This window comes from Trachurus trachurus (assembly GCF_905171665.1).
Source record: "Trachurus trachurus genome assembly, chromosome: 22".
In the NCBI taxonomy this organism is placed as follows: domain Eukaryota; kingdom Metazoa; phylum Chordata; class Actinopteri; order Carangiformes; family Carangidae; genus Trachurus; species Trachurus trachurus.
The window spans coordinates 12,993,556-13,019,956 of NC_139907.1; the positions used below are offsets into that span (position 1 = coordinate 12,993,556).

General features: G+C 46.7%; 1 protein-coding gene across 3 annotated transcripts in view; it reads right to left on the minus strand.

The window, feature by feature from the left end:
* Window positions 1-26,401, minus strand: part of meis2a (Meis homeobox 2a) — a 79,326-nt gene that overhangs the window by 38,305 nt on the left and 14,620 nt on the right. For 2 of the 3 annotated variants that reach the window (XM_083997826.1, XM_083997824.1), the window contains exon 8: window positions 7,617-7,762. In XM_083997826.1, the coding sequence (XP_083853952.1) occupies window positions 7,617-7,762 (146 nt within the window). The remainder of the gene's footprint in view (window positions 1-7,616; window positions 7,763-26,401) is intronic. The other variant, XM_083997825.1, reaches the window with a different exon arrangement.

Genomic DNA, 26,401 nt, shown 5'->3' on the forward strand with positions numbered 1-26,401 from the left:
CACCGAGGCTGGTGGAGGGGGGTGGGGGGGAGTCGGGGAAAGCAGTAACAAATTGACCCGCTCAGCCTCAGTCTTTGATGTGGACTGGGCTCTCTCTTAAAAACCAGTCCATATGTTCAGAGAAGGAAAGAGAGGGTATCAATGGGGGGAAAAAATGAAAAGGTGGGGGGGAGAAGGGGGGTAAGAGGTGAGAACAAGAGACATGTCTCCCAGTTATAAGGACCCCACTGTGCAGGAATCCCACTGCCTGCCCCTGGACTAAGCGCCGGGCAAAACAAAAGCATGCATTTGAGAAGAGTAGGAAGGGAGGGGAGAAAAATCACACAAAATGGCAGGAGTGGGATTTGGTGCAGCTAGGGTCCCATGACAAACCAAACAGTGAAACACAAGGTCTGTTTTTGATTTCTACTCAATGCCTCCATCCCTCAACCTTTTTCTCTCTTTCCTCGCCTCCCCTCCCCTTCTTTTGCTTGGTTTTTGCCGTTTCCGCGCCTGTGCTGCTCCTTTTCCCCCCTTTTGCATTTTCTTCTCTTGGTGTGATATGAATATCAAAGCGATGTTGGGGCAGCTTGGAGGCCTGCAGCAGAATCTCATTGGCCTCCATGGTCCCCAGCATACAGCAGCCACCGTTCTAGCAGCTCTTGCCACAACCCCGCAATCAACTGTTGGGGGGGGGGGGGGGGAGTGGGGGTGAGGCTAGCCTGCAGGGCGGTACCCCTGGAAGAGTAAGGGGTAATTTAAGGAAACTAGCTCTGAGATGTGAAACCAAAATCCTCTTATACATTTTGTTATGAGTAAGATAACCCCAAAAGTGTAGGAAAAGGGAAAGCGGCGCAGAATCAGCTACCACCATCTTAATAACCCTGGTTTTCCCACCAGGGGCTTGTGCGCTATCACACACTACCTTGCCGGGTTCCTTATTATTACACATGACGTCATTCAGCCCTATTTCCCATAGAGCCGGCTCAGCCAGGTTCTAGTCATCAGATCGCTGTTATGACTACAGCAGCAGCAGATTGCGCTGCCGTGCTGAAGGCGGGGAAACGTTTCCCGGGCTGGGGCCTATTCTCAGCGGAGCAGAGAGGTCTCCTCAGCTTTGTGCATGTGTGTTCTTGGAAGAGTCTCTCGCTGTTCGGAGCTGTGAGTTTATAAATCCCACTGCCTTCAACAGACCCAGCACTGTTTGTATTCTGCCGCTGCGGTCAGGGTATGTGCAGTCACCTCTGCAGGGGCCAGTGAAACTCACGCTGCGCTCCAGGTCTTCCATGAGGACACCCCCGTAGTAAAACCTCATTTAAAGAAATGCACATTGCATCACGTTTCAGGGAATGCTCTCCTCCTTTGTGTTTTGTTTTTTTGGCCTTTGTTGTTGTCTTGCTGGAAGATATGTCGTGGGCTGCTCTTTCTTTTTCTTTGGCAAACACTGTGGAGTTTCACACAGCTTAATCACCTCCATGCAGTGGGAACACGTCGTAAACAGTCCCTTGAAAGCACTCATTTCTGCTACTTCATTAAACAACCTGCATTAAGATGCAAACAGCAGGGAGGAAAATTAACAGTGAGGGAGGGAAAAGGAAAAGAAGCGTGAGGTAGAGGGAGGAGAAGCGGTGGGGGGGCGATACAGGTATACCTGAATTTGCACAGGCGCACTGCGTAGCGTACGCGAGGTTAATGTGCCATGATTGATATGCTGGCTTAGACGTTGGCTTTGAAGTGGAACTATGACAGATCTGGATTAGGGGGCAAAGTGTAAAGGTCTGATGTCGGAGCATGAAACGAATTAGAGCTTATTACAATCTAATGCTGCACTAAAGCTCTACAACAGCTACCAACTATGCCAAAGCACAATGTAAACAAGGGCTTGTGTCAGTCACAGAGCTGCCTGTGACACACTAACACTTGGAAATTACCGCAACACTACTCTGCAGTGAGATGGCAAAGTTGATGCAGCCCGTCATATAATTATACGGCCTGTGAAAATGGCAAGTCACCGGATCCCCCTTCTAAACTTTCACTCTGTTTTCTGCACTCTCCTCCTATAAAAACAAAAAACAAAAAAGCATCTTGTTGACATGTAGGGGCAATTTGTCCACGAGTACAGATCGAGGAGAGAGCAAACTTTGAGGAAGAGAAAGACTTTCTTGACTATCATATGACTGTAATATCTGTGTTTTTGCTTTTTGAGGGTGTTTCCCTGTGAGGTCTGTCCATGCTGCGGTTGCCCCTCTGTGGAGGAACAGATGGCAGACTGAGGTGGCTTGTGTCTGTTTACCAGGGAGGCTGAGCAGCCAGCATAAGAAGACAGTGACTAGACAATAGCTAGGCTCCAAACCTCAACCCCCCCTCCCCACCCCCCCCTCCTCCCCGACTCCTTCACCCTCCACCCCCCAACTAAAGATCTCCTCCACAGTCATTATCAGTGACTTTCAATGACTCCTGTGCTTAACATCACCAAACTACCCTGTCATATTGTCCCTAACGTCTGTTTTGCAAACACGCGCACACAAAGCGGTGGGTATTGTCACAAAAGTAATGTGATGACTCTTTTTCCTGCGTCTCCCACTGATCGTCACACATTTGGGCAGCGGCAGTGAACCAAACTGTCGCCTGGGTTGCTACGGGTGACTGGAGAGCTGACTTTTGGGCTCCGAGGCAAACGAGCACATGACAGATTAGTGTGTGGGCCTCCTCCAGGCTTCCACCTCTGTGACCCTTAGGAGCCCCCTCTTTACCCCCTCCTCACCCTTGCTCTTGCCCCCTAAACCCCCCCCCCCAGCTTCTCCTTTGTCTCTACCGTCTCTCCATCCACACTCACACAGCAACCTAAGGAGCTGAAAAGCAAACAGATTTTGAATGTGCGCGACTGAAACATAAACTAAAGTAACTTCTTTGTAACATTTCTGACTTTTAAAAACTTTATTTTTTTATGCAATGCGGCGCTATGTACACATACGAATGCATGTACAATCCAAAAGAGTCAACAATGTCATTACAATGAGTGACAAGTGAGTGAACTGAGCATGAATACTTTTTTTTTTTTTTTTAACTATTCTGCAATATAAACTGGAATATGGAATAAACAGCTCTCAGCAGTTCAATGTAAAAGGAGGAAGGGCTCGGTATTTCAAACTGTTTGCAGATGTGTGTCTCCACCAGTTAAATGCTGCTTGTACTGGAACAACACACAAGGATTAGAAGGACTAGAGGAGCTTAAACAAAACTGGGGATACTACAGGGCTGACTGTTTAGTCTACACAAACAACATGCCCTCTCTTTTGGAGGGATGGACTTGGACACTTGTTTATCGTACGGGACAAACATCCGTTGTCAGGGTTCGGCCTTGCATGCGCCCATGTCTTGTGAATGACCCTAGCTGGCTCTTTTATGTGCGTCTATAAAGGGCGGTCGAGAGAGCAGCTCCCATAGGAGGGCTCGACCTGACGATGACACCCTGTTGTCATGGAGACTAATGCTATGTTAGGCTTGGATTGGGAGTGGAGGTGGTGATTGGGGATGGGGTGTGTGTGTGGGGGGGGGGGGGGGGGGGCGGTGGATGATGCACTCATCTCTTCACAATGTGTGATGTGCCCTCACTGGTTAACGCCTGTATTAACAGGGTTTGTGCAGCCATGATGGCATCTGCTACAAGTGTAAAAAAGAAAAAAGAAAAAAAAAAAGATTACAATACTATTCATTTACCCAGTTCAGAAAAGACAACAGTTGATGTTGTTGTGAGTCTATACCTTGGTGGAACACTTAGAAGCATGTGTTGGACTAGAGTGACTATATTTGAATACCATCAATTATACATAAATAGTTCTCATCTGAACACACAGTTCAACTGCTCACAGTCCAAGGACTTTCCAAATGACCAAGGGATATATCACTTCCCTTTCAAGGAGCCCAGGGGACCAATACACCTGGCTTAGCAGCTTAACAGTATTTCCCCAAACACCCAAGCCGAGGGGTGGCCCAGCACAAAACCTGAGACGCTTGATGCTTGAGAGGGCTACCTACTTACTCATCTGACTGACCACTCTCTCCCTCCCTCCCTCCCTCCCTCCTTTTGGCTCACACATACACACGTGTGCAAACTCTCAACTGGCCCGCTTTGCTCCTGAGGTCCCCTATTTATTTTCATAGGTGTTTGAGGGTTTACACTAGTCAAAAGACAAGGCCAGAGCCCAGAGTGGTATCTTTGTATCTGAGTGCTTCCTGTTTTCATTGCGAGGCCGACCCTTGTCTTTACAGGGGTGAGTAAGGGCTAGCAGGGGGCTAGCAGGGGGTGAGAGGGAAGGAAGGCCAGGGGCGCCAAGGGGCTAATTGTAGATTTTAGAGTTTGCTTTTGCCAAACAAAAGGGCATCACCTTTTGCAACAATAAGAAAAAGCTCAATCGCTGCCTCTCGATTTCTCCCAAACCACCCCCGCTCCGTCTCCACTCCCTCTCATCATTTCTTTTCCATCTTTAATCGCCCCTATCTACCTCTCCAACTCTCACTCCCTCTCCTGAATTCTGGAGTCCATGCTTTTGAAGTGCAGAAGAACATTTTACCCCTAACAGTGAAGTTTACCTTTCTGATAACATAATCTCCCTGTAGTATTGAAAAGCTTATACCAACACTCTGGGATTTCCCTTCCACTAATGTGGCTGGAAGACATCCAGAAACTCGTGGAGAGGGAGGGGAGGGTATTAGAGAAAGAGAAGGAGTGGGTGGGAGGACAGGAAGGACGGAGTGGAGAGACGGTTTGACCCTCTTCTGCCAGCTAACACCAGCTGATCTGCCCCGCCGTTTGCCAATTACATATGGGGCGTTTAAAGCTGCCAGATCACATGCTCTCTAGAGCATGTGCATATGGCCACGACATAAACGAGGCCACAATTATCACAGCTCCTCCACAACGTCATTGTGGAATCTCTGCACATTTTGTGAGATGTTTACGGCATCAAAACCATAACTTGCCCTCAGGTGGAAAGTTGGCATTGAGGAGTTTGCGGTAAACATGAAGTGAAATGACTCTCTATATGTGACTGTCCTGAAGAAAACCATCCTGTGATTTCTCTCGAGGGAGTGTGAGGTCAGGGTAAGGCGAGGGAGGGTGGGAGAGGAGAGGGTGAGGGCAATTTTGTTATACTGAATCCAAAAGCCAACAGTTGTTACTATTGGCCTGTGTTGTTTTTCTGTGTCTGAAGGGGGGTCCTATCCTTTTGAGCTTTTCAGAGGATGTGACAAAGGCTGGATGTTGAGAACATATGTAGAGAGACCCCTGCGGTTCATGGAAGAGGAGCTCCATGCTGGCCCCGCAGTTTGAGAAAATACAAGGCCGCTCCTTTCACTCCTCACCTCTCAGTTAATGAATGCGTGAATGGCAGAATGCCGCTATAGGCCATTCAGGGGCCAAAGTCCCCAAGAATTCACCCTTGCACAAACGCATCCAGCAATGGCAAATACATTTGCTTAACAAATTAAAAGAAAGGAGAATGGCTAATGGGCGTGTGTGTGTGTGTGTGTATGTGTGTGTGTGTGTGTGTGTGTGTGTGTGTGTGAGAGAGAGAGAGAGAGGGAGACTGAGTGAGAGAGTTTATGGGTGGGAGAATTGGATGGTGAGAAGAGAAGGGGGATAATTCAATTAGTCCTCTTCCTCAGTAGAGAAATGAAGGCAGGTTAAAAGGGAGGGATTATTATTTGTACAAGACTGGCCTGGGCTATACACAAAAGAAACAAATAAAGATTGGAGAGAACATCTACAAGCAGGGGATGTGATAAAGGAGCGGGTCGAAGAAAAAAGAGGGCCTTGAAAGCTCCCCTCTCTCTGAATTAACCAGCTCCCTGAAAAATGTGCCTGTGCCCATCAGTGGGCTTCCCCTCCTCCTTTCTCTTCCACTCTTTCAATTCAATTTTAAAACAATTCTAAAGAAAATTGTTGGCGACTCTTCCAAACCCTCTGCACACGTCATTCTGCCCTTTCTCTCTACAGCTTTTTGCAGAGGGGGGGGGGGGGGGGGGGGGCTGAAGTTGTGTGTGTGTGGCTTTCGCTAGGAAAGATGCCAAATCATGTGGAAATTTTATAGTCTAAACTCAAATAAGGTGTGTTTATGTGCGTGCGAATATGAACATACAGTAAATTCCACTTATATAAAACATTCTGCCTTTTTTGTTTGTCCCCTTCATACACAAAGTATTTTACTCAAAGCTCCAGGGAGAAAAAAAACCCCTAAAGCAGAAAAAAAACTCTCAAATAATTAAAATAATAATAATAAAAAAAAGTTTTGCCTGCCTCCCGCCCTCAGCCTCTGAATGAAGCTTGGTGTGTGTGTATGTTTCGGTGAGAGGTCTCCAGTCAGGGAGCGATGGAGCTGTGAACAGCTGTGAAGTCATTTTGATAATGATGAGAATAATAAGCATGCAGACTGGCGTGGTGGAGCCGCTAAGGCCTGCGAGGCTCGGGGCTTTGCTGTTGCAGCTTCACTGCTCCTGAATAGATAAAAGTGATTAAAGCACTCCTGATTATCCCTGACCAATATGTAATGGATTTACAGCCCTTTCAATTAGGCCGTATTTGCTGGCCACTCATTACTTGGGCTTTTGGTTAGATAATCAGGGTACAGGGGGCTTTGGGCAGGGAGTGGGCACTGTCGGTTGGGTGTGGGGTGCAGGGCCACAGGGTGCACCTGACCCTCTTAAATGCACGGATGATCCATAAGACTGAACTAAGTCACCTCTACTTTCTCTCTGTCTGTCTCTCTTCTTTTACTCCCAACCCAACCCCCCCTCCACCTCCACCCCCACCCCCATTGTCCCTCCATCTCTGGGACAGGGAGCCACGTGCTCAGAGAGCAGCTTATGTGTCCTGGCATGGCCACCTCCTCCTGAAATCTGACCTGCATTGCAAAATCAATACAGCCTGATGTTCTGATAATGTCCTGACATTAGGGGAAGGTGGAGGGACATGCAGTCCATCCCCTAATACTTGACACAAACAGACAGACACGGAAAACAGCTGAGCACAGAGCATTTCATTATTTTAACAGGTATGTTTGACTGAATGAATGAGTATTTGATCAGAGCCATGCAGCATCACTGGTCTGACTGATAATACAATTTTCCTCTTGGAGGAGAAATACACGAGCACTCACCATCTCAACAAAGACAGGCCCGCCTACTTAAGAGTTAAAACCATGTGATCAGGTATAGAAGTTTAAGAAATCAGTGTGCTCAATCTAAAGCCTTCACACACCTCTACACACACAGTCATTCTCCAGTGACTACTACTCTTAATCTGTCTTAATCTGCCCCAGAAACTCTTCGTGCCAAGCAAACAGCACATCTCACATTGGAGTAAATGTCATAGATTGTTAGGCCTGGCTCCCTCTTACTGTGCTGAGCAGAGTAAACAGTCCAAACTGATTAGATTGACCTGGTCACTGTGTCCCTCTGACAGGTGGCTGACAGGTGAGCATCACAACGCTGCCGTCACTCACTCCCTCACTAACGACTATGTGACAGCTGTGTGTGTGTGTGTGTCTGTGCATGTTTTGTTTGTGTCTCTGTGTTTGTTTCTGCCTGGGTTATTTCTATACACGCGTGTCTCCGACTAAAGTAACGGCTGTGCTTACCGTGAGATGCTGGAACAGCCACGCCCTCATGATGTTAGTGGCCACCTTGGGGAATATGCCACGCTTTTTCTGCCTCTTCTTATCCTTGTCTGGATCATCGTCATCCCCTGTGCCAGGCGATGCAACGCTGTTGTCTAAGCCATCTCCTGGACGGAAACCAAACCCAGGGTTAAATAACATCCCAGACCACATCACTGACTCAGAATACAAAACAAAAGAAAAGGGGAGAAAAAAAATCCAGATCTAAAAAAATCTCAAAGCTGAAACACAAGTACAGACAGTCAAAGCTGAGTTTAGGGCTTATGAAAGATGGATAAATGGACAAATACCACAGATACCGATGAAGAAATTGAAAAGTACTGCACTGAGGCCAAGAGAATTGCCGCAGCAAAGCCAGTGTTATGTGGTGGAGATATGGAGGTAGGGGGATTTAAATGGCCTTAGACGAAGGCCTGTACAGAGCGTGAGGGGTTTACTCAGAGGCCTAGTAGAGTTGTTCTATACCCCAGAGCACAGGAGAGGGGAATAGGGGTTAATGACTCTAATGTTATGGTTGGACACTGAAACACTAAGTTCCTCATTCCACTTCTACAGTAGGAGGAGGAGAAAGGAAAAAGAAAAAAAAGAAGGACAAGGAGGCTTCAAGTACAGTAGAGGCCTGGACTCATGTCATTAATTCAATTAAATTTGCATGCTTGACATAATGTAGAGCTCTTTTTTTTTTCATCTTTTGAAGAGAGCCGAAGGGGACAGGAAGGAGTCTTGCAGACATGTACAGTAGTACACAGTCATGAATTCACATTGCGTGCACAGACGCACACTCGCATACAAACAAAACTCAAAGGAGCCGATAATTCACGGCATACAGTTGAGACGCATGAGTATTAAAGTAGGGATGTGATTTGGGGTGGTTCATTGTTGCACTTCAATGCACATAATGGACTCGTCTGCGTCCCCGTCCCCCCCCCCCCCTCATCCCCAACCGCCCCCTCCCCATCCTCCCTCCCTCCCTCCCCAACCCAAACCCTGACTCTCTCAGTCCTCCTCGCCGACTCCCTTCCCTTGCAGCAACCCCTCCCCATTCCGCCACAAGATTAGCATGACAGGCCAGCGGCGGCTTCGTCTGCATTAATGTCCGTCAGTGTTTGATTTCAAGAGGAAAACATGCATATACCCCGGCACGATTCCTCCTTTAAATTGAAGTTTCCATCTTTGTCCCTTGCCTTTTTCTTTTTCCCTGGCATTAATTGTGCATTAGCAAAAATGATTTACTTTTAACAGTCATAGTTATTTTTTCTTGCCCCCGGGCACAAATGCCTTGAAAGCCTTCCTTGAGGGCATCTAAATTATGTATCTGAAAAACTCCTCCACTAAGGCAGAGAAGGACCCTGACGTTCTCAAAATTCAGACTCGCATGTCCTCCTGTTTTTGGGGAGGCATCAATCACAACCACCTATACAAGCCTTAATCTTGCATAAATATTTGAACTAATAACATTAAAAAGGGGGAAAGAAAAAGGATCCGACTGGTGGCGTAATCAAATGCAAAATAAATGAAGAATACAAGGACAGCAGGGGCCCTCGCTTCCAACTACTTTACCCACTTTCTTTTTCTTTTTCCTCCCCCTTGTTTGTCCCTCTCTTTTTTCCTCTCCCTCTGTCTTTCTTTTCTGTCTGTGCACAGTGTTTTCCTTCCACATCATTAGTGCGGAGCCACACGAAAGAGGAAAACAGAGAAGTGCCGACTTTGCGCTCCCTGCGTGAAGCAAAAGAAGCAACAGCCCTTCTGAAGGACATATGGGAACGGGGACACAAACTAGGGGTGTTGTAATTGTAGAATGGGCATTCATTAGTGGCAAATGCCGTAAATCCCAGGCTAAGTACGAATCCTTGTTCAGGAAAGCCTAAAACAATAAACTTTGGTCTGGCCGTGGCCTACCCTGACTGTGAGGGGCTTCCTGAGAAATGCGACCCAGACGGAAGTCAAGTCGAACTCCCCCAGTTTGCTTCCAAACTTCAGGAACAACACGACTAGTGAGCTGTGAATCTTAACCACCCTCCCCTTGTTTCGCTGCTTTTGAGCTTGACTGAATAATGTTGATACACAGTTTGGTTGTTTGTTTGTGTGCCGCTAGGTTTTGTGTTGATTTTCGAGCTACTCTCCAAATCCCTCTCCTGCTGTGAGCAGTCAGGCTCATCCAATGGAACCACACAGTGGCCAAAAGGCTGGCAGATTAATTTTATTGACGTTTCCATTTTCACTGCAATGCGATAGCCTCCCCCCTGGCCAGGGCCAGAGCGACCCGTGCGTATTTACAGACTGACCTGTCACTTCATTACCCAGCATGCTCGCTGCCTCCTGCCCTAGCCCGCGAGGGTGAAACCAGACTCCAAGGCTTTCAGCTCCTCTCTCCCTCTGTCTTTCTCTCACATATACATGGATACTGTCATGTGTGCACTGATCGGACATGCAGCACCCAAGTATACAGTATAAATAGTTTTTTTTTTTTTACTATATACATGCAGTTATGTGTTATCCAAACAGACGATGAATGAAAATCAAGTGTGGACAGAAGGTGAAAAGAAAGGCAGAAACAAAGGAAGAAAGAAGAGGAACAAAAAAGAAGAAGGAGGGAGAAAGGAAGGAGTAGAAAAAGAATAAAGAAGACCCAACTTGCACAAGCTCATTACATCTAAAGGAGAGCTGGTGCTTTGCATCCACCCCCACTCCTTTCTTATGAGCGAGAGAAGGAACGCTGCAGGGCAAATTGTCCCAAACGCTAATGGCTTCTGACTGTTCCCTGGCAACTCTGCCATTCTAACCTGTGTGGATGTGCACTCTGAAAAAAAATGGGGAAAGAAAAAAAAAAGTGCAGGGCAGAGCAGGGGGAAGCGTCCCATCATCTGGCCATGTGACACAGATGGGGGTTGGCTATTAGGAGGCAGCCGAAAGGCCTAAGGGAGCCGAGGTGCTGGAGTGTAGCCCCAGGCACTTTTGGAAAAGCAGCGCCCTTGGAGACAGAAAAAAGACAGCCGCCCTCTCTCCCCACTCTCCCCACTCTCTTTCTGTCTTCCCTCACTTTCTTCCTCTCTCTTCCTCCTCCTCCCCCCCTTACTCACTCCATCAATATCTTGACTTAAAGTGCTCGCAATGAAAGTTTGTGCACATTTTCATATGCGCAGAAAATGAGAAGGTGTAATCAGGCAAGATGGAAGACAATGACCGGACGCAATGAGGGTGAGGGAGCGAATGAGCGCGCTTGCAAACAAACAAGCACAAGTCCAAGAGCACATTACGCTCACATACATTCTCCCTCTCTCATCACCAGTGGGTGGTTATTAAAAATGCATTCAGATATATCTCCCTGTGAGTAAATTGGTCTCAGGGCTGAGCTCATTAACGGGTTGGGAAAAGACTGTAAACACACTGCAACTCTGCTTATCTAATGTTGGCACATTCAGGGTCGCTTCAGGTTTTGTTCCACACACAAAAAAAATGGGTTTAGCACAAAGTGTCCTATACAGTCTCTGCTGAGAGTGAGGGGGGACTTCAGGGGGAGTCCTAATGACTCGGGAGATCATGCTTCATGTCTAGGAGGCACCCTGCCCCTGAGGGAGCCACTAAGGTCTAGTCAGCCCTGGAAGCATTATGGATATAACCGTGAGTAACACACACTGCAGCTCTATCAGTACACCAAGAATGCGCTCCCTCCGCTGCTCTATCATTCCGATATACCCCCATGCATGAATGAATAATGACTTGTCAATAGCTGGAATACACATTCAAACCCAGTCTTGGTTAGTTATCAAATAACACTCCAGACTTATTGGTCCCTATACTATTAATACACCTACTGAAGAGCCTCAAGACCAGGCCTTAGATGTTGTGTGTGTGTATTATTCTAAAGGCTGTGCAGTGATTTTGCACTGGGAGGCCCCGGCGTTTGTTTCAGGGTAATGAAGCAGGAGTGTAGAGGCAGTGGCTTATGGAAGCTGTGGTTAAAGTGACTAATTACAACAGACCCCCCACACCCCCCCTGTCAACCCAAACTAGTCAGATTGTTCACCCAAGCTCTAACCCTAAACAAGGAGGAGAGAGGAAAAACTCATGAGCGACAACTCGACGGAGAACAGAAGCTGGGGAGAAGAAGTTTGCTACGGCTGGAGCTCCTCTGGCCTCCTTTACCTTTAGCACACCATAGTGACCGGGCCCTCCAACCCTCCCTCCAAACACCCTCCTATTACACCACCTCTAGCCCCGCAGGCTTGGCCGCAGAGAATGAAGAGAAAAGAAGAGGGGGATTTAGAGCCTCCCTTTTCCCTCTTTTTCTCCTCAACTTTTCAGCCAACATAAGCGGCGTTTAGCACATTCAGTCCCCCAAATGGCAGCGAATGAGAGAAGCAGTGGGGGCTCCTCTTTTGTCCGTCTGGTTACCCCTTTTATTTACTCTGGATTTACGAAGGGGTCTTTGCTGGCTCTGGGAGCACATGCTCTTGACGCACACACAATCTCTCTCACATACACACATACACAAACCCATCGAGGCTCTATTCACACTAGTGGAATGGCCGGCCCTCTCTGTTGCTCCGTGCTGACTGGGGATTACAGGTCTTCTGGCTACAACCACATGCTAGCAATATGCCTCGTACTCACATAACATACAACACAGATGAGTGTTAACGAGCAGAACATAATCCCTTTAATGATAAAACACACACTCTAGCATCCAGTTTCTAACAGTAAGTAAGCCATCAGTGTGTTTGTGTGTCTTTGTGTGGCCGCACACCATATGGTTTACTGCGCTCATTCAGATCCATACAGTAGATGAGGGCCCTAAACGGAACTGTTTTAGTGTGCACCACTGCAGCCAGTGTTTTACGCTGATTATTTCCTGATCTGTGCTTAAACAAGCAGCAGCCCCTTGCACTCGACCATAAAACAACAGCTTAGTAAACAGCAAGCATGCTGACAAATTGGTAGCGCTCAGGCCGGAGTCATTAACAGCCCTAAAACCTGTCAGAGCAATTACAACAAACTCTCTCCTTCAGCAAGTCTCCCTGCCAAACTCAGATGTCACTACCCGCCTTCCCCTTTACCGCCCCCCTCTTACCACCGGGACACCGTTTAAAGGTGAAGGAGAAAAGACAACCACTTTTCCCCCTTCTGCATCCAAAAGCCATGACACCCTCAGAGAAACAAGGACAAACCTCCATCTCAAACACAGCTGTATCTGCATCCTGGGTGCTACGACTGAGTGGTTCCTTTTGCATGAGAAGTAATGTGTAGTTGTCTCCCCCCAAAAACACATCATTAAGTGTTCCCTTAAATGAAGTGGAATAAGAGCTTCTAATTAGATGGGTTTTTTTTCTACGTGTGGGGAAGCGAGGCAGTCAGGCAGTAAGAAAGGCAGGGAGGGAAGGAAGGAGGGAGGTGAGGGGGGGAGTCGTTGCTCAACAACTCCTATACCTCTTCTCCTCTCTCCCTTCTCCGCCCCTTCTCTAAGCCCCCTAACCCTGCCATCAGGCAGATATCTCTCTGTCATCCCTGGAATGCTGGAGATAACTATCGCCTCTCCACTGATACAAGGCCTCTCTCCTCTCACAGGCACAGTGCTGACCCCACTGTGCACATCCCTACCGTAGAGGGCGAGGTTGAAGTGGAGGGGGGCAGAGACAAAGAGAGGGGAGGGGTGAGGGTGTAGGGGTTGGAGGTAAAACTTGTTTTTAACAGCCAGTTAGGCTATTTTACCTTTTAACCTAAAATATGGGCTGGAGCAAAGCCACCCTCCCCTTTCAGCCTCTCCCCTGGAGCCAAAGAAGAGTAGTTCATCCAGAAAGCAGAGGGAGGGAGGGGGGCCAGGCTGCCTGGTTACTGCCTTTTCTCCAGAGTCACTGCCTAGAACTCTGTTGGTCTTTTCACGAGATTATCATCTGCCAAGAACCTAAAAATTTAGCACCGGCTGAACAAACTATGCACATTATCAAAGGCTTTGGACTGAGCTAATTACTGGTGCAATTTACCTGCAGTCTGTGACAGCAATTATATCTTATTGTATCATAAACTGGGACTTTGATGATAACGCAGTGATTGTTTATGCCTCCAGGGATCTTGGTTTTTCTAATACTTTCCTGTAGTTTTGCACATTGCCACGCACATGGACACAGAAAAGTGTTACTTTTACATAGATGTATGCATAAAAGGACGTATGTCAGCTGAGACAGGACTCGGCTGTCTAAAGGGGGCTTTATTTGAGGAGGTAAAAAGATCCAAAGAAAAGAGATGGAATAAAGATGTATAAAAGAAAGGAGGCAGGCTCTTGCAGATGTCAGGACCCAATTTGCATGAATGGCAAAGGGCTAAATTGCAGGGGATGGGGGAGCTACCCTCCACCCCCACACCCCGCTCTTTTTTGGGGGAACTAAAAAGGGAGTTGTGATGCCCATGACTGCCCCTCACTCAGCAGACAGAGATCGGTGGCTAATGAAGGGCTTTGGGTCTCCACCAGACATTTCACACTCTCTGCCTCCCTGATAACTCCGCCCCGCACTGCCGAGGAAAACTGCCGCTGCTTTTGCCTCTCCAAATCGAATGGGGCTAATTGGTCTCACAGGTAATCTCACTTCATCTCTTGTTTCTTAATAAACAAATTTACAAACCAAGCCAAAGTTAACAGCCCAAACCTTTCTCCTGTCCACTCAGACACTGTCCTTCTTTCCTCACTTACCAAAACAAGATAACATGAAGCTTTTCATGGTGGTTAAAACTAGATACTGATAGTACTCTCTCTATAATTTATCATTGTTACAATAGAGCACAGGGCTGGGTGCCCACAGAGAAGCACACCTAAATCCTAAGGTTTGATGCTGCATTAAATATTAAAGAATAGGTAGTTCCCAAAAGCATGTGGGGCTATGCTGAATTAAAACAAGCAGGATCATTAGTAAAACAAGCTGCTTCCACACTATTTTGCTTCCTGAAATTTTTCTTTGTTGCTCTATGAAATGATAATGTAGCGAAAAACCAGAAACAAAGAGACGAAACAGAGCGAAAGAAAGCAGAGAGTTGGAGAGTGCACAGACACATCATATAGATCCATCTGCTAGTGAAGAAATAGCTTCATAATCCCTGTTAGGAGCTATTGTATATCAAAGTCTTCTACCTAAACCACCAGAAAGAGCAGCTGCATGCGAGTTGCCAGGTATAACAGAGTGCGGTTTCGTGATTCAGAACAGCTTACACTGTTTGAGGCGATGTATTATAACAGCATCAGCAGTGATTCTCTACCCTCAATTACAATTTAAAACCAAACAAACAAACTCACTGTTTTTATACTAACAGTGGAGGAAGCCTTGGATTTATTACAGACATCTTTGCCGCACCTGATGGACAGTGGCATCAAAGTCGAGTTTAACAGAAACGGTGGTTTCTACATGGAGCTTAGGAGGAGGTGGGTGTGGGGGGGTTTGGTAGAGTAAATGGATTAAAAGGTTTATAAATCAACAAGTCAACCATCAGATTGTAGCCTCTGCTCAGCAGCCCTCTCATCAGACAAATGCCATGAAGTTTTTTTTTTTTCTTTTCCCTCCTTGCTCTCTTTTTTCACACAAATGTCCTGGAGGCAGGGAACAAAGCGAGCAGAACTGATTACTGCACTGTTGCCCCGCTCCGCCAGTCTAAACTCTGTTTGGCTTCCTAATGAGCTCACTAAAAACCCAATTCATCACCCATAACCCCTTCTCAACCTGCCTTGAAATCCCCCATTATGGGGAGTCAAGGACAGTCCGTTTACAGGCTTTGGGCTAGGGTCAAGGGCTGCGAAGGGTGGATGGCAGGGGCCGAGGCAACAGTGCGGCCAAGGTTATTTTGACACAAGGGATACTTCCTTTGTGGCTCAACTGTCCCCCAGTATCTAAATATGTTCACCATACGCCATTGATTTCCTTCAAAACAATCTTCCCCTTTGATTGCAATGCTCCATTGGTTTTATAGGCTAAAAAATATTTGTTTCTACTTTTGTGTTGGGTTTTTTGTTTTTTTAACGCCTAACACGACCTCCCCCTTCACTTTTGCCCCTCCCCTCTTTTGCAACACCAGCGGTGTCCCAGACTGAGCGGAGGAATGTCCGGCCTGATGGCTGCAGCAGCGGGAATGTCCCGTTCCAGTCAGCTTTCGCACCAGAGATTTCAAGTTTAATACCCCTTCGTCCCATCCCCGCAAAGACAGGAATTTGGTGGGAAGGGAATGTAGCAGCATGGGGGGGGGGGGGGGGGGCAGAGGAGAGGGGCAGTCAGAGGGGTGGAGTACAGTTGGCCTGTTAAAGACGGAGTGAGGGGCAACGAAAGAGGGCATGAGGAAAAAGGAGAGAATGTTGTAGGTAGATGACAACCTGAGAAGGTAGGAGATGGAAAGGAGAGAAGGGAGGGAGGGAAAATGTCTTGATGAGGAGGTGTAGTATAGGAGCTGGGTGTTGGTTGGGAGGGAGGGTGGGGGTGGGGGGGGGGATCAGAAACGGCAGAGGAGGAGGACAGAAGAGGGCTGGGGTAAACTCCCACAGTTCCTCATTACATAGAGTTGAAATGAGCCTCCTGACACCTGAGCTGTAACCAAGAGATTACAGAATTGATGAATCCTTGGTTTAAAATGCAGCTGTTTTATTCTGCTTTAGTAATTAATTCTTTTTCCGATAGTGTATTGATTAAGCGTAGCCCCTGATAAAGTTCAAACTGAGAGAGATCCCTCCAGGGCTTTGCCTTGGCCTGCTCTGGAGAGTCAATGAAAACTTCCTCCCTCCACCTGCATCTCTCTCTCCCTCTGTCAGCGCAGTTTACCCTCATAAATTAGTCAGATCTGTGAGGAGTGTGGATCTTGCTCGGTTGATACTTGCTTTGTCTGCCCTCCTGCTGATACACGTCCCTGTTATTTTTATACCACCACACCTACACAAATGCAGATGCCCTTATTGAAGAGTCCATGTTTCACAAGTTACCAAAACATTAATTTGGCATACTGAGATGATGAATGTGCTCATGGATACGGCTCTTTCACCTAGCTGCTGATCCCTCCGCTTCCTTCTCCCTCCTCCCCCGCTCTCATTCTCACCCTAACAGGGAATCATAGCATACAGAACGGGAGCATCTCCTTTCACAAAACTACTCTTTCATTCTTTTTATCGCTGCATTTTTTTTTCCATACAGCTGTGAGTGAAAAGTCTGATCAACAGAGGGTAGAGCAGGTCTCTCCGGGGAGCCAACTAGCAGAGAAATCAGATACAGCTTTACAAGAGAGTCAGCCGCTCATGTCTTGTCAAGACCCCTCACCTACCGGCTCCTTTACAAGTCAATAACCAGGGCCCAGTGTCCTCCACTGGGCCTTGGCACACATTCACCTCTTTCTATAGGAAGGAGAGGCGGGGGAGAGCCCACAGTGCTGGGTTCCATGGTGTAATGCTACATTATTCTGTATGATATCATGGAAATAATGTTGCATTTCTACTATGAAAATACTCCTGGCATACGTTTCCACACTCCTCGCTGTGATGGGACACTAAATCACCACATTTATGCCCAGCACACAACATGAAGTCCTCTGACATCCCTGTAATGCATAGTGACAAATAATTGGTGACGCCATGAAGACAGAAGAGCCAGTTAAAAGCCTTTTTCAATATTAAAAACTAATGAAAGAGTGAATGAATTATGAAGGAAGAAGGGAAAAATATAATTAGAAGGTGGAAGTAGTGCTTAATACATTTACTCGAGACTATTTCCTTTCGTTAATGGGACTGCAGCATGCAGGGAGGGGGCTTTGACGAGGCTAGTATTGACTGTCCGCCCTGCTCCTTAAGGTAAATCCAGCAGGTCATTTCATTAAGGCCCAATTCCATGGCACTAATTTTGATTTTAGGGGCTTGACAGCTGTTGGCAGTGGAAATTGCTATGGCAAGAACAGTGAGAGAGGAGCCTATTACTGCTGTGAAAAATACAAATTGCAAAGCCTTGGCTCAAATTACTGCCACTCTGCCTTCCTGACCCACCAAAACTCGTATTTCATCACACCCTGGACCGTACCTTTTGATTAGCTGCATGGGAAAGGGGGAGTAAGAGCACACAGCAATCTATTTTGGAATGAGGGTGCAATTTGACAAAATACAGAGGAACAAATGCACAAACATGCCTATTGACAATTATATTTGGTGATAAAAAAAATACAGCCCTGCAATAACCACCACGATTATAAAGTTCGATTAGCTACAAACATGGCGTATTGAGGGTATAAATGATACTGATGTTGTATTGAACTGCATTGATTTCAAGGGTGTTCCTAATATTTTGTCCATGTCAATGACACATGGATACAATATAATGCAAATTACTGCCTAAAAAAGACTCGAATCGACACCTTTCTAACATGGTGATTGTCGATTCCATGATTTTACAAATGTGTGGTTGCATTACAGTTTTAAGTGTTGTCTGTTTTGTTTTTTTTGTTGTTTTCCTAAAGATGTTTTCAATCGTCCCTCATCATGTTAGTTGCTGTTGGTTGGTCTAGCAGCGTGATGGACCTGACTCTCAATGTGAGCTCTTAATCGCCTCGCCTTGCAAGTTAATATGCAGCATTAAAGTTCCAGAAGGAAGAAAAAAAGCTCTTCCTCTGATGCTATTAATTAGCAGTGCTCTATAGCTCTCAGCTTTTTGAAGCCCTCCATCTCCTTTTGTTTCTCCCTCTCTTCTTCTTTTCTTTTTTTTTTGTGCGGCCTTCGTTATTGACTTTTCAATTTTCCCCTCACATCCACCCCCTTGCACCAGCAGTAGCACCAGTGCTTCTGCGGCAGTGCCCAGCCCAACAATACCCCCAAGCCCACTCTCCGAGACGCTGGCTGGGGAGCCCTGAAAGCTGGGCCAGCCCTACAGCTCCCACCAGCCCACCACTCTCTCCCTGCGAGACCAAAATCAAAGAGAAAGGCCCTTAAAATATAACCATGGGTATAATGAGGGTGCTCCAAAGAACAATAAGCATATACACCAAAGCAGAGAAGAGAGTAGGAGTACAAAAGAAAGAGAGGAAACTATAGGAATGCTGGTCTGAAAGTGTTCTTGAGAAGTGAACAACAGAGAGTGGATGAGAAACAAAAACCAAATGATACTGTGCTGTGGGAGAGAGGCCAAAGGGCCACAGCCAGTGGTGATGGTAGCCGGGGCCACGCATCTATCCAACCATGTATCTGAACCCAAAACAACAAGGGGGTCTGCCGCATGCCTCTGGAGCCGAAGGAAGCCGAAGGGAGCCAAAGGGAGCACGACTAATTTCTGCACAACAATGGGCCTGGATGGGCGCCCACACAATGGCAGGTGCTTTGAATAGCAGCAGGGCCCTTGCAGCAGGGATCTTCTCCTCTCTCACTCCGAAGGGCTTGGGCTCTGGCTTGTGTAACCTCTCATTTTCAACCGGGCTTCCTTTTGACTCATAAAGGATGAAAATGATCTCATGGGGGGGCCAAAGGAGTAAGAGACAGCCAGGCCTGTGAGGCACGATTCACACCAAGTCCATCTGTGTTTTCTGTAGTTATTATCTGCCTCCTACTTCCTTCTCTCTCTCTCCTTTTCTCTGTCTGTCTCTCTTGCTTTTCCTTATCACTCTTTTCTATCCTTCCAATTCTCTCCATGTTTTTTTTTTCTCCCACCTCATTCTCATTTTTTTTTCTTCCATCGACTGTTTGTGTGTTGTGTTGTTGTTTTTTCAGTGAGAGGTTGTGTTTGTTGTGCTGCTGCTGCTGCTGGGCTGTCCTGTAGGCCATGATGCAGTGGTAAAGGCAGTTTTCCCCCCACCTTAAGAGCATTCTTTCCGGGGTCACAAGGTCAGGCTTCACAGATGTCTCCTGCAGACACTCAGTTGTCTAAGGACTGCATCCCTGGGAGTAAGCATTTGTACTAAACAATGAAGCTTTTCCCCCCTCACTTTGGAAAATGTTAAATGTTTTTTTCTTTTTTGTCTCATTTTTTTTCTACCTCTCTGTTTTCATTGTTTTGTTTTTCAAAGAAGCTATAGTGTGAGTGCAATTTTTCCAAGGTGGAGGTTTTTGTGTTTACATAATGAAAGAAAGCACTGGTTATCACAAGATAGTACTGCTCGCTGGCTGCTTTCATTCTTTTAAACACTCCCCGTCTCCCTAAGTTTCCTCCAATTGTTCTAATGGGGCCTTAGTCATCCCTGCCTGATGGCGGAGGGAAAGATGCTTTTAAAGGGCTTTTTCTTCGCTCAGTTTGTGTTGCCAGGAGAGAAAAATGAAAACATGTAGTAGGCTAACTGTCCTGAAATACACACTGAGAGACAGATACAAGAAGCCCTTGAGTAAGCAGGGCAGAAGCCAAACAAAGAGCAACCCTAAATGAACAGAAAGACAATATTTGAACTAGAACATCTCTGTGTAGCCTCAATCTCAACAAAAATTGTAGAGGGGAGAATTCCTGAGCCAAACGGCTTTCATTAAAGGGAAATCAGCTTCTGCTTTTTTAGGGGGCGGAGGGTAACACTGGTAAAAGAGAAGAGATTGCAGCATTTAACATGCAAGTTCTGCCTCAGAACATGGAAAAGTGTGTAATTGGAACAACATTTTCAAAATCCAGGCACTGAGCTATGCTTGAATATCTCACCCCCTTTTCATCTCGCTTTCCCTTGTTCCTTTTTCTCTTCCTTCGTTTGATATGGTGCTCTCGCTTCCCCCTCCAAACATCTCCTCTGTATTCTGCAAATTGATAACCCTCTAAATGAATTATGGTAAATGCATAATGAAGGTTTTCTCAGCTTCAGCCCTGCAGCCAGCCAGGATGGAGCATCTCGTTTGGCATGTTTGATTCGTTTTGTTGCGCATTTAGCCCCAGTGTTCCTTCAGAGTGTTCACTGCTTGGGGCATGTAAATAAGAAATTATCCTTGCTGACTAACATGGCTAATACCTCCTCTGGGGTAATCAAAAATTATTAGATGCTCTTTCCCAATAAACATTAGGGCTCGTGGCACTAACCACTGTCAAATCGCTCACCTCCCGCCTGTTCCCCAATAGCCATAAAATGGGTGAACAAAAGTGATCAGGTGTGGAAAAAGCACTCTGGCTATGTGGAAACTGAGAGACCGCGGGACTGCTATTATGCCTAAAAAAGCAGCCCTTAGCTTTAAGAGTCATTAAAGCATGTACTAGAGTGGGAATCAGACTAGAAAATGAGCTTATCTTGCATAATGCCCTCAAAAGCTTTGCATAAACGTGAAAGATGTGCGCGTGAAAATCAGCAGCAGAGAGGAAGAACTCGGATTGTAACACACTTCCTTTATCATCCGCCCACTCTCTTGGACGGTGGCAGCATGGTTAAAGCACTACCTGTAGGGTATAGCTGCTCCGCTCAGTTCCAAATATGCTTCAGTGTGTAAGCCCTGGTTTACACAAATGAAAAACCACACAGCAAGTGAACACGCCATGGCTGGCCTTGCTAAGCCACTCTACCCAACCGCGTGCTGTCTTTTGGGAGGGACCGTCGCTGTGATGTGGGGTTCGGACATTAGGGGGAGGAGAATTGGGAGGGTGGGGGTGGTGGAAGAGATTAAAGAGCCAAGGGAGGCAGAAGAAAGGAAAGAAAGTAAAAGAGCACAAGGCCCATTGGTCAAACACAAAGGGCCAGAGAGGGAAAGGACATTTGAAGTCGGGGTTAAACTCCAAATAAGCACACCTTAAACGGGGCTGTGTAAGCTGGCAGTCAGGGTTTTTGGAGTTTCCCTGCAGGTGTGCCTTTGACAGACTTGGCCTCCATAACCCCTCTCTGATCTGGAGTGGGGCCCGGGGTTGGGCACAGAAGAAACCGGTGGCATCTTGCTGCCTCTGCCTCCCCATTCTATGTCTATTACATTCGCACACGCATGCTTACACTCTCTGTAAACACACACACGAACAAACACACCGCCAGACAAGGGGAAAACAAATCTGGTGAGGACTAGAGCAATTGGATTATCACCTCTTAAGGGTGACTTCTAGGCTGACCCCCTTCAGGCTAGTTTGCTGAAACTAGACGGAAAATTTCCTGGGAAAACACTCTCTCTTTAAAGAACCGAGCCGCTGTCGTCCTTGTGAAAATACAGCGGCGGCAGCATTAATGGACGTGGAAATGCCCTTTGGGGCACATGCTCAAATCCCTTTTAGCCATATTACATCAGACCCCTGTGCACTCCTCATCATCACTACATACACTAGAGTAATCAGCAGCAGAACATGGGTGTGTAAAGCCACAGTATAATGAACTGATACAACAGCACTGCACTCTGTCTTTGTTTTTGGCCCATGCCTTTGGGTAGAAGAGAGAGAAAGTCACTCCCCTCCTTTTACTGTAGTTCAATCATGATTACTTCCCTGCAACAGTTTCCTTTCTGCTTTTTAATTATGCTCAGCTCACATCCAGATAAGCTGGTCTTCATCTACTTCTCAGAGAAAGACAGAAGGAGGGAAAAAAAGGGAAGAAAGAAAGAAAGAAAGAAAAAACATTTCCCTCAAGCTTTCCCTTAATGGCGCAAAACAGACATTCTCCTCAGCTGCTGTCAGAATAATCTGGGTAATTTTTTCCCTATGTTCTCCAAACATTAGTTTGCACATTAGGCTGACCCAGTTAATGTGCCTTTCCTGCTGTGTAGGACCCAGTTCCTGGCCAAGCTGGGCCAGGCTGGGTTGGGCCAGGTCGCGCCAGGGGCCTGTTCATGATTATGGACCAGAGGGACCGGGCCCCAGTCAGAGCCGAGGCAGAGGGTAGAGGGTAGAGGGAGAAAGAGAGGAGGGGGAGAGGAGACGATGAGAGGAAGAGCGGGAAAGTGTGGATGGAGGGGCAGAGTGGTGGTGATGTTGTGGGTATAGGACTGTTACTGGAATAGGAGTTGACTCTAATGGGAGCCCTCATCCTTTTACAGTTCCTTTTCTTTTGCTTTTTTCTTGTGTTTTCTCTCTCTCTCTCTCTCTCTCTCTCTCTCTCTCTCTCATGATCTATAGACTCGTAAGAACGTAACACAGGGTCAGAAGAAAGACAGAGACAGAAAAAAGGAAGAGAGAGAGAGCGGAAGAGCGGAAGGGAGGAAGGAAGGAGGGAGCTGAGGGAGCTGATCATTCTCTTTAATCACATTTTGGATGAGGGCCAGGTAGTCTGCGGTGCTGAGAGCGAGACAGAGAGGGGTGAGTGAGGAGAGGAGTGTGAGGGAGACAGCGCGAGAGGAAAGGGGGAGGGGGGGGGGGTGCTGGGAGAAAGAGAGATGGAGGAATAAATGGAATGAAAAAGAAAGAGAGAGAAAGAGAATGGGAGGATGAGAAAGGGACTTATGGAGAGTGGGGATGAGCCTGAGAGCGGAGCCCCTCGAAACAGCCTGAAGTGCAGCAGCGCTTAAGCAAGGGTGCACATATGTCCACACATACCAGGTCTATGTGTGTGTGTGTGTGTGTGTGTGTGTGTGTGTGTGTGTGTGTGTGTGTGTGTGTGTGTGTGTGTGTGTGTGTGTGTGTATGCAGGGGGTAGAGTGACAGCCATTCCCGTAAATGCCTGCGAATGCTGAATCCAGCAAGAATCTGGTGTTAGAGCAGAGGCAAGGAGAAATCCATTTTAAAACTATGTGCATTAACTATACTTTTCCCTATAGATTAAGCACTCCACATGAATAATTTAGCCTCTCTTATGCTAATGGGATCATGAAAGTATCCCCTCCGTACCGTGTTTTCTCCTCCTCCACTGCAACTCTTCTCAGCTTTCAACAATAGCCCAACCCCTTCCCAACAAACCATCAGACAGACACACTGTGCTGTTTTCACAACGGGCTACCTGACTAACATGGAGCTGACATGTAGTGACAAGGCGAAAAAAATTGCACACGGTAGCCTGTTGAGAAACACTGTGGCATTGTTATCCTCAATAAACACTTCTATCCGCGGCTTGTTTTCCATTGGAAGTGCAGCTTGCTTCCACTTGTTGTCACTGATGGTGAGATATTACAAGGTACAGGTTGACTACGCGCTACGGCCACAGTTGGTTTAATGTTTATGCGAGCGCTGTTGCTGCCGAGCTGGTTTTGTCCGAGGCGGACCACACTCCTCTTTGCACTTTCTGATTGCTTCACTGTGGTTCTCAGTGTTTTCTTTTGAGAGGGGAAGTGGACATATCCTGTGTGTTTATGTGTTTCTTTGGCCTTTTTTGTTTCGCCCTCTGCCATCACACACTAAAATATACCCCATGCCCACATTTACAACACATACACACCCTTGTTGCTTCAGCATTGTGTTGCGGCGAGGTGGGGGCACTGTGTAAAAATTATCAGTGCTCCAACAGCTGGGAGTGAGAGCCATGAAACAGCAGGGCTTGGGTCTGCTTTATTGTTTATCTGTTGTTTATAGGCCAGTGTTCAGCTTTAATTACTACACTAAATTAAACTCTAACAGGCACTTAGAGGGAACCAGCTAACACGTGCACATGCATGCTCACACACAACACACAAACACACACGCACACAAACACACCGTATTTTATATACACTGACACACCTCGCTGATCACTCCAGAGCCGGGGTATAAGCTACTAAAATGCAACAAGACTTCCATCTTGCGTTTAACAGAAATTGTGGAGTTGTTTTCTGTTGTGGTTTCATGTTTTTTTTTTTCCTCTCGTTGTTTATGTTTGGGTCTTTCTGAGCCCTAATTGTGGCTGTTAAAAAAACAAAAGCAAAGGTGTGGAAACTGCCAGATTCAACAGGCTGAGTTCATGCTGGGGAGGGAGGGGGGGGGGGGGGGGGGGGGCAGAGTGTTGTGTCCCCACCAGGAATGACCCCACTCTGGTGAGCTCAACCACAAAGACCTCGCTGAGTGGGGCCCCCAGCCAGGGCCAAGGGGAGCTCCCCACACTCCTCACGCATACACACAAACACACACACAAATGTACCACAACTCCATCAAGCTCAGCATGCTCCCTTGGAGCCGAACACTCAAGCTATCCCTCTCTTCCTCCCTTTCTCTCCATCTCTGCCTCTCTCGCTCTCTCTGGGGAGTCCGTCTATCCGCAGAGCGTGGGGATTGTTCAATTGCTGAGAAAATGTACAAAATGCTTTCTCCTCTCTTCTGTTGAGCCCTTTCCATCTACAGTAGAATCAGGGAATTGTACAGAAAGCCCCTTTGCTCACCCACTCAAGATGTCAATGTGGATTTGGGCTTCATGCATAGCTAATAATTACAAGTGTGGACTGGAGCTGAAGCCTACACACACACTCACTCAGACACGCACATATATGCATGCACAGTACGGAGGGGTAGAGCATTACCTACCATGCTGAATCAGTGTTGGGGATTTACCTTTCATGACTGCATGCATTAGACTCTACTGTGTTTGGTGTGGGCAAACGTGCGGAGGATTTCTCCGCGCTGCTCCATCGCACTTTTGGGTGTTTAACATATTATGGACACCTGCTTGGAAGCGAGTGCTATCTGAAGGCACGCACATTTATCAAGTTTAACTCCCTGCAACTGATGTTTCTTGATGTTTGTAGATAAGCTTGGAGGAGCTCCAAAGGACTGTTAATCAAAATGATGTGCAATGCAGAGCCAATGAAGTTATTGTGTGTTACCTTCTGAACTGTCTCCCCTTAACCGCTGATATTTGTTTATCTAGCCAGAACATAGGGAGTCACTCTCTAAGAGTCAGTAGGTGAGAGTGCAGAATTTGCCCTAAGGGTGATAATTCATATTTTAGGGAAATTCTGAGAAAAAGGGAAAGAAAAAAAATGTCTGTGAAGTACGGCAGGAGGGGAGAGGTTACAGATCTGACTATTGTACTGAAACCTCTTTCATATGTGTCTGAACCTTAACTGGCAATCTTTACTGACAGCTATGAGCATGCTTCACCTTGGTTTACTGCTTGACAATAAATTATTCCACAAGAGGGGCAATACATATTTGCGCACTTGTTAAATTGTTTTTTGGCACCGGTTCAGAACAATGCTCGGTGCTGAGATACAAGCTGAAGACTGTGGAAGTGTATTCTGTCCACAGAGAGTGATGCATCACTGGACATACAAGTATTTATATATAAATAAAGTGCATGCTATTGAACTTTATTCTATGGTACACCCCCTAACATCAGCCAAAGGCAAAGAGAAAGGAAGAAACAAGTTAAAACTTTTTACTCCTCAAGACAGTTTGACTTGGCCACTGTCAGAAATGCTTCACCATTTCTGGAAGAAATGGACTGGAGTCACATACTCAACACATAGATGCTCCTGGATCAATTTTCGAGGTAAATGTTTTTCAAGCCACAGGCACACACACAACACACCTTTCAAGATGGAAAAATGGGGGAAGAAAGTTGATGTTTTTCTTGGCAGCTGAAGTCTGAAGTTGGTCTCACGCACTCTTCTCTCTCTTTTCTTCCTCGCTCTCAATCTCTCCCATCTATTCTGCCGTCCTCAACTGATCCACATCGTCACCCCTTTTAACAGGGGCCAAGCTGTTAAAGACCCCATTACTGAAGTGAAGCACACATTTCACATTTTCTCTGTGGACTTGAGAGTGTGGACTACAAATTTTATGTGGAAATGTATTGAGATAGGAGGCGAGTTCATGCGTGGAGTGGAGCGGAGTGGAGGAGAGGAGGGAAAAGGTGGAGAGGTTGGGGAGGGAAGGCTCTGTCAGAATGGAAGGGCCAGAGTCGGGGAGTCAGCGAGCGCTTCAAGCGTTAACGTAATTGCAAGAATGTGAAAAATGAGGCGGCAGGGCTCCCGAGCGGAGCGA